A 9,298-nucleotide genomic window follows, 5' to 3' on the forward strand; every position below is an offset into this window, starting at 1 on the left:
GCGCTCGAAGTTCTATCGTTCTCTTGGTCGTTTTATAGCGCGGCGAATATTACGTTATGTCGTCCACCGATACGTTTCAATGAATTCCTGAGAGTATATTGTTTGTGAGGGGGAAAGAAACGAAAGAATAAATATATAATATGAGTCTCTTGAGCTTGTGACGCTGTCACCGTCTCGGTCAAGTGTCGTTCTCTTTCCCGATCGGTCCCACAATGTGAGACGAGATGCTAGCAGTGGTGGCTAAGATGGCGACAAGTTTACATCCGACATTCATTTCGCAGACTTGTGCCTGACATAAGTAGGTACGAACGCTGGAGGAGTTTCTTCGGGACATTACTTTATATTAAGCTGACTATTAATCTTTACGTTTAACATTAGTCGCGTGTTTCTGACACTTGCCCATATTTCTTCATAATTTCATTCTGAGTCTCCAGCATGTACATTACTTACCATTGTCAAACCACCAAACATGGTGCTATGCATATATATACTGCAGCAGATCTCAGATGTAAACATACTATAGGGAACATTCGTGCGACACTTCTGGACTTGTATTCTGTACATGGCTAGTACATTGACAGTATCGTTAATTAATGACTAATCAAAGTCACGTTTATTTCCTTTTCGCCATTGGCTGTCGCTAATTAATGATATCGTCATAACTATCGGTAGTCGTGTATTAGAATACAGTACCCTGATTCCGTAATTCTTGACAACGGTTATCATTATGTTGTCGTTGCGCAGATTTTTTTTTCATATCTGTACAGTAACAATATAATGATACCGACACTGTTAAGAGTTGCAGAATCGGGGTACAGACACTGGAAGCGGAACATAAATCTGAAGGCAAAGTGAATCGTTCGAGTCGGAGCGCATCGCGGCCGAGAAGAAATTCTTATTATAGCAAGCGGGCGCCGCGGCGTGAATGATGCTGGCTTTTCAATCGTGCTTACAAATGACACTCGAGTGTCTCTTTATTTTATTTTTATTTTATTTTAAATTCTATTCCATATTTATACTTATGAATTAATATTAAAAGATGCGTCCGCACCGCGACGCCTCGTCTCGCCTCGCTTTTCGTCGAGCCGTGAAATTTCTCTCTCTCTCTCTCTTTCTCTCTCTCTTCCCTCTCTCTCTCTCCCCTCCCGCATTCCTCCTCTTTCATTGCTTTCATTAACGATGACAATTCAATTTCGATGCGACAGCCTCGACTTTTCGCGCGAGTTCGAAGGATACACTTGGTATTTTTTTTCTCGTGTTTAGGCCTTTTTCTTCCACGCGCGTTTCCGCGTGACGATGACTAGATTCTACACGAGCGTACGCGCTTTGCGTCAGCGTGGGTATGTGTAAGCGTGTCTTTGTACATGTATATATCTGTACGTGCGCATGTGTAATCGTGTGTGCATATGCATGTGATGTATGTCGATTGAGTGTTATTCTTCCCTTTGGTAATCGTCAGATTAGTTGGCTTCAGCGCACGTTCGATCTTTGGTGTATTCTCGCTGGCAGTAGCTCAATATCCGCCATGGGGATGACGTACCAGAAGTGGCGAAAACCTCTGTCCATCGGATAACCCATAAAAGTGTGATGAAAGCGAATCAAGGTATTCTTAACGATGTTTCTTGATAAGATAAAGATTCTCTTTTTCTCTCCCTTTCCCTTTCTCGATACTCTCCTCATTTTCCTGGATATAAATACGATTTCGCGACTTCGTCCTTCTCCGAGGAGGAAAACTCGCGGACTACTGGTGATTATAGAAAAATGCGCGCGATAAAAAATGCATTACGTTACCCTGAAGTTACGGGCTGTGTGACGATGTTAACTCGATTCTCCCCCATCTATGGAAGGAATAAATGTCGCGGAACGAGAGAGAAATAGAGAAAGAGAGAGAGAGAGAGAGAGAGAGAAGAGAGAAGAAGAAAGAGAAAGAGAGCAAACGATAAGTTCGATCTTGAGCAGATTAAACCTATTTTCACGAAGACATTCTCTTCTTTTGCTACGCGCGTTAATCTTAAAATCACAGGAGACACAATCGCGATAAAACGCGTCCGGGATCAATTGCGTCCTGAGAGAGGGATTAGTATTCATTATTCCACAAAAGTTCAATTCGCGAGCTTGTAGAGCTTGTTCACCCGCGGGAAAATGCATGTTCGCGGAATTTCGATTGAATACATGTGACTAGAAATATGTGTGGCGATTATCATCATCTCTTCAACAGCAAATGTGTCAGATAATTATAATTATGTAATTATATTATGTTGTGAGCATCTCGTTTCGTCGAACATATCAGATTTAAATCAGATAATCTACCTCTTTCAGTCTGCTTGGCCTCTGGCAAATTGAGTTAGAATCATTCACGTTTAACATGCGTGAATTTAATTTAAAAAAATATCCAGAATGTTTTCTTAACTTTCTTCAATACTTGCTAAGAAATAGAAGAGGATACTTTGACTATTTTATAATGGCTTGTGAAAGACATAAGGTATGTGATTCAAATCGAATTCGCTTTTAAGCCGAGAAGAGCGAAAGAGAAAGGGGAAGCTCGCGAGCCCAAGTCGATCTTCTATTCGAGCTTTTGAGTTACAATTACAGTGAGGATAGATTGCGAGGCTCGCAAAGATCGATGGACACGGGAGGATCGATGGTGTTCGCGTTGGTGCTCGTCATCCCCGTGCGATCGCGTGATCCTTTCTCCTGCTACGATCCACCATCCCGCGTGCATGCGCTCTGTACAGAAATCCTGAAAGTGGAACGTTGCGATTTGTGATCTACGCGATCAACCGCGATTGCGATCTCGTCGTACGTTCAGTCCATCATCATCATCATCATCATTATCATCATCATCATCATCGGTGTCGTAATGGCTCACATGCAATGGCGAGCGCGATTATATGGCCCCGTTGCGCCTTCGCGTGGAAGAGCGAATCACTGAACAAGCCCCCGGCTTCCGTGCGAGCAATCTGACGCGACCAGAAAGCTCGTCGTCCATCCATGAGGATGGAGATACCCTCCTGCGAGATATTAGCTTCGTCAGCCATTTGTCCACTCGGGCGATTCCTCGCTTCGACGGAGACTTTCCGACGAGGAGGAGGGTGTTGCAAAACCTTGCCGAACGGTTCGGCCGATCGTGGCTTTGATGAAAATGCTTGATTTTAGAGGTCTTGGTCCGCGCTCCCGACGGTCTTTGGACCATCACGATCACGATTACGTCGCTCCTCGCTTGCTCTTCGTCTTTCCACTATGCTCCTGCCCTGTGCTCGGGCTAGGCGGGCTGCTGCTAGTCATTCTGGCCACCCTCCGATAAATCTCGCTGTTGACAAAACGCGGATACGAGTCCCGGTGCATGAGAGTATAGATTTGCAGCTGCGCCTCATCGAAGGTATGCGGTGTAGGCTCCACCATGTTGCGATTCACCATTTCTCGCACCTGCGAGTCCAAACTTACCTACAAACATAAACGAAGAAAATGGATTAATTAAAATTTGTATCAAGTATTATCAACTACATAAAAAGGCTGTAAAAATATTCTACGAAACTGCAACTTATTGTATCTTAATTTACAAGTTACTATTTGCAATTTACATTCTCTCATTTCTTATAAAATATCTTTTAATTCTACAATGTTTCTTTCTCTCTCTTGTAAAATAATAATAAAATTTACAAGTTGTACAATTTTATTCTTTTAATTAATTACATAAATATAATTTTTCAGGAATAGACAGATCCATGGTCTCGAAGCTAATATGTAAGTCTTTTAACCGCATTTTCGCACAACAATTTTTCTTTATCACGAAGAATGGCGAAGTACCGATATATTCATAGTTATAAACAACGATAAAAAAACTTTCCGAGAATTATAGACCATAATATGTGTACGACATACTTTTAACACGATCTTTTTTATATTATCTCGTAAAATGATCTAGGTGATTGCAATAATGCATAGTCATGTACCGTACAATTATGCCGTAATGTTCGAATGGCAAAAGAAAGTTCGTGCATTCGCCCCGTTTGGGTGAATAAGTTGTTAAAGAGGTCACTGGGTCACTAGGTCAGTCGGTTAATATAGAAGAAATCAGTCACGCGCATTCGCAGCTTTTCTCAAACAAAACATTATATTGCAAAAGTCTTCCTTTACGTCAAACTGCATTTAATTTTACCGTCACGTTTTTCTAATTCTTGCGCGTTCATACACTCGACTTTTTACATCCGATAAAAAAATGGCGTAATTAGATAATACATCCAATAACATTATCGATTCTATCGTCAAAGCTAACAGCTCTGGAAGCTCTGGTAGGAATTATTTTATGTTATATGAAATGTGTAAGTGCTTATGATGCATCGCACGGACTATTCAAAGTAGCAGATACTGATCGCATGACGCATACTGCGTATGCCATTATAAACTAAATAGATGGTTACGTTAGAATATGCTTATTATTTCCAGGTTGACGCTATCTCTACTTCGGTATCAAAATGTACCATAATAATAGAGCACGTTTTTCCCGGAAAATAAAAACAATTTCTTCTTGAATGTCATATACTTTTACGTCACACAAAATAGTTATATTTATATTTTTACAATCATATATTCATCAGGATTCTAATATGCCTATATATAATTTTGTTATATTCGCCCTAGTTTAGTATATATATCGTTATTTTATTCGAAAGCGATACCTATATTATTTTTTATCTTATGTTATTACATAATGAAATTTTATTAAAGTTATCTAATGAATTGATCGCAATTAAAAATAAACAAATAGTAACAAATAAATAAAATTAATCAATTAAAAAATACTCTACAATTGCTAAATACATTTTTTTTTAAATTATTAAAACGTATATTAAAAACGTGAAAATATATGAAAAATTGTTTCGAAATAGATAAATTTAATTATCGCTAGTAGATCCAACCTGAGAAAATAATAAATCATAATTTTAATTCGAAGCTACCAATAATTTCAATTATCGCCAATAATTATGTACGCTCTAATAATAACAAAAATACCTTATATCTCTATTTGTATAAAGGATTATACAAATTATAATTATGTTACTTTATATAATTCTAGATGCAAGTAATAGATCAACGGTCATTTGCTGGCTGCTCCTGAATGCTTCAATCGACTTACGATTTCTTATCACGAATAAATAAGTATTTTCTCCGTGAGTTAATAGAGAGTTTACTCACTTCCTTTGGCGAAAGTATGGATATGTAATCGTCGTAAATGTAGCGCGCCTTCTCCTCGATCGTCTCGGGATTGTTCTCCCTCTTGAGTTGCTCGCAGGCAAGCCAGAAGGCAATGTTTTCCTCACTGTACTCGCTCATGAGGAACTCTCTGAAGAGCTTGCGGCCGGCGGCGCTCCTCATCAGTTTGTCGAAGGACGAGCCCCAAGCCCGAACCTCTTCCAAGCTGCAGCGTTCCAGACCGCCGTCGAGGCCGTCGAGTCCATCGAGACCGTTACCCGCACCTGCACCCGCGAAGTCGGTGACGCTGATGCCACTGCCATGCTCGCCGATACCGGCATTGCCCTTTTTCTTGCCCTGATCGCCCGCACTGCCGGTACCCGTCGAATTACCTCCGACTGCCGCCAAACTGAGACGACAACGCACGTTAGAACTATCTTATACATCTCTCTATGGCTACAATCAAATTCTCACTACAAATGCTTTGAAGCATTTGATTGACTAATAAGAAAAAAGAATTTTACAAATCAACCAATCAAAAAAACAGTTGTAGCATCGCATTGATTTATTGTTAATAATGTGTAGAACCGTGCGGGACAATCGATTAAATAAATAGGTTGATATGATGATTCCACGATTATAAGCTATTTTACTCATGTTTAAATCCTGTTCGAAATAATAGCATTTATTTATAATTTATTATTATATTACGTAGATTTTAGTTATCTATATAATCGAAAGAGAGAGATTAATTAAAAATAATAATTTATTGAATGTTTCTTTTTGCGCAGTTACTTTAATCTACAATTATAACAGGTGAGGCGTGGATCCGATCGGATCTACCGATCAGAAATTTGTCATAGATTATAGTATCGATATTGGTATTAAAATTGATCATAAATCATCGTGTTAATTATAACGATTGTACGATAATATTGATGGTGATTTTTGTTGGCAAACATAAGAATGACGGAAGAAACGCAAACGCGAAAGTAATGATAGACAACCGAAAATGAAGGAAGGTGGAGGAAAAAAGTATAAAAAATGAATTAAATTTGATAGCCTCGGGAAATGAAAAGTCATAAAATGAATGACGAAGGGAAGAGTATGATCCGGCGGACGCACACACAAATACAATAGAAAATGATAATGATTAACGATCGTCAGGATAGCTAATTTAATTGAGACTGAGGATAACGAGATACAAAGAGATGTGAACGAGTGGCATCGAACCGAGAGAAAATATTAGTCGTGTCGATAACAGGCACAGAACCGGGTCATTGGAAGGCCGATTCTTTGTGCTTGATGACGCGGCTGTTCTATGGCGTTTGCGAACCACAACTGCGGAAATAAACGGCGATTCTGAACGGTTTACACGACTTGGTCAGATGACAAATCACGAAAATGATTGGTTCTGTATCAGTTGCCGTCTGATCGATCGAACTTGCATTTATTTCTAAAAGATTTTTACTTGAATAAATAAAAGAAAATAAAATATCTGGTAATTTTAGGATATTTCTCACTCATTTGTCGTAAATTTTACAAAATATTGCAAGAGTCTACTTTAAAAAGGTTGCTTCTCGCCCTGATGAAGTGAACTGCAACGTTCACGAAATATTGGCAACAACAATCGAAACACAGAAATAACTCGCAAAGTACGTAGTTTCTTTATTATGAAAGAGTCTTTTTTTATCTAATGTTGCAAACAATTGTTGCAAACAAAGATTATTTGTAGATTTTATTATTTTTTTTTTATTATTCATTGAAATTTTACTTCAACCGTAACAATTTCTTTTAAAAATATATCTTAATTATAAGAACTATAATATAACTAATAAAATACATGCCGAAAAATATAACGTTGCGCTACTTGAAGCAAATTTTATAAAAGAAGAAATTATATTTCAAAATACATGTTTTTTGAAAGATTCCTTCACGTTGATATGACGAAACAGTTAAGAGTATACTGTCGCACATTCCCGCGGTTTCAGAAATTCAGGAAATGCCATTGCACCTCAGATAGATTCTTTCGGGTCGATGCCAGCTTAGAATGAGTAAACTACTAGCGTATAATCTGTAAAGATGGCTCGCGTAGGAAGGACGCGTGGTATGTGCATAACCCCGTTTCTATGAGCCGTAATACGTGCATTACGATAGCATCATCATCGACATAACAAACAAGCAGCATTAACGCACACAGTCCGTGGCCTGCTTACCATTTATTCCTACTTGTGGCATGAAACACAGAAAGGCAATATGTAGGTACGTCTGCACGGCAATAAATGGATCACACGCGAGAGTTTAAAGACAATGGACCGATATCGTTTCAATGGGGAGAGGTTCAGTAGATGAAGTAAGCACGAAAATAACCGCGTGATAACGATAATAGCGCGTGGCTCGTTTTCATCTACTTTATGTTTACGATTACAATGAAAACTCTTTGTGTTGACTTTTCAGTAACTCGCCATCGCGAGCACATGTAATTATAGAACGAGAGATTAAAGTCACTTCGTGCAATTCGGAGATCCATTTTTTATTAACGATTTGTCCATTGTCGTATAAATCGAGTATAAATCTCCATAATTTAATAAAACATTTCGTACATCGGTGCGCTGTCCGCTTTCAAGAATTAAATCAATGGCGGCGTTCAGTAGAAAAAGTAGCTTTGCAACTGTTGTAAAAGTCTTTAATACAATTGGTTCTTGCAGTTCCTAGTTCCTCAATGGTTCTAAATGTATAAACTAATCATATTAAAGAATCTTACAACAATTGCAACAGATGCTTTTTCTACTGAACGTAGCCAATGTAACATGTCATTGTGAAGAAAAACAACTCGAGATAGATTTTTAAATAAAAATCTAAGAAATGACAAAATTTTCTATTCATTTGATTAACAAAAGATTATTTGATTAACAAAAGATTGCGATTTTTTTGTTTCATGAGCGATTACTAAAAAATGTTAGATTAACATCATAAAAGAGCAAAAGTGTCGAATTGCTCAAGCTTCGTATCAGCAATTTTCTTAAGAATATTTTTTTTTCAGTCACATCGATGTACGAGCCATGATCAGACAGGATCGATAATACCACGAGCAACTGCAGCAACAGCACCAGCATAGGCAACAGTTGTCCTTCTTCGATCGACCCGTGAATCCGGTCGTCTGACGTTGCTGTTGCTGCGATTGCTGCTGCGACACGGATGCCTGTTGCTGCTGTTGCTGCGACTGTTGTTGCTGTTGTTGCTGCTGCTGCTGCTGCTGAGATGATTGTTGCGGATTATGCTGCATCGTGGACCCTGAGGCTTGGCCTTGGTTCTGTGCACGGAGACGGCAACCACCAGCTACACCTTCGCCGCCCGTCCCGTGACTAACGCCGATTCCCATTGCGGTTGCACCAAGTCCACTCGACATCTGGAAGCGACATCCGCCCTCTGAATCCGCACACCACGTGCGAACGAGCTTATCTCGATGCTAAGAATAGTTCTACTAAATCAGTGGCTTCCGGAACACAATGAACCACTTGTCGGCTTTGTGATTTGTTTACGCAAGGTGATTAACATTGAACTTTTTTAGAAACATATTATAAATATACTCCAATAATATGAAGTTTTTTTAATATTAGAATTGTACACATTTAGTACACATATTTATATACTATAATTTAATTTTATATAATAATTTAATTGTCTATACGAAAGTAATATCTAATAATCTAGTAATTTCTAATAATTTTTTAAATATCAATATATATAATTTATCATTAAGATATAAATAAATAGACATTTTTATTGTGCAAGACGAAGAAAAACATAAAAATCGCGAAAGTAACTCAGATCAATTTTGAGACGGAAATCGTTGAGTATAAGCCAAAAGTAGATTTCAATTAAGCATTTAGCATGAAAATCATGATTATTAAATTCCCACATTTAAATGAGTTATAAATAATAAATCCCAAGAAGAGAACAGGACAATTTACTCACGTGGCAATACGATAAGTTAAGCTTTAGTCAAAATAAATTAGTACGATAATTGACACGTAAGCTTTCAAAAAGCAACCAATTAGTTCGGATACGATTGTCGTACGCTCAGCTGCACGTATCGATTGGC

The 9,298-nt window shown here is 38.3% G+C and overlaps 1 protein-coding gene across 1 annotated transcript; it reads right to left on the minus strand.

Annotated features, from left to right (window-relative positions):
* Positions 1 to 3,204: 3,204 nt before the first annotated feature.
* On the minus strand, positions 3,205 to 8,602 carry LOC105618095 (regulator of G-protein signaling 17). Its single transcript, XM_012199634.1, has 4 exons — positions 8,280 to 8,602; positions 7,410 to 7,418; positions 5,197 to 5,602; positions 3,205 to 3,444 (listed from the first exon to the last, which is right to left on the minus strand). Exons 1-4 carry the CDS (start codon positions 8,600 to 8,602, stop codon positions 3,205 to 3,207), a joined length of 978 nt encoding a protein of 325 aa, XP_012055024.1.
* Between the last annotated feature and the right edge of the window lie 696 nt (positions 8,603 to 9,298).

This window comes from Atta cephalotes (genome assembly GCF_000143395.1).
Source record: "Atta cephalotes unplaced genomic scaffold scaffold00015, whole genome shotgun sequence".
Classification (NCBI taxonomy): Eukaryota; Metazoa; Arthropoda; class Insecta; order Hymenoptera; family Formicidae; genus Atta; species Atta cephalotes.

Excerpts from the sequence above, each read along its gene's own strand:
- LOC105618095 (XM_012199634.1), bottom strand. The coding sequence starts at position 8,602 with ATGTCGAGTGGACTTGGTGCAACCGCAATGGGAATCGGCGTTAGTCAC. Across the intron at positions 3,445-5,196 it reads CCATACTTTCGCCAAAGGAA|GTAAGTTTGGACTCGCAGGT; the intron begins GTGAGTAAACTC and ends TTATGTTTGTAG.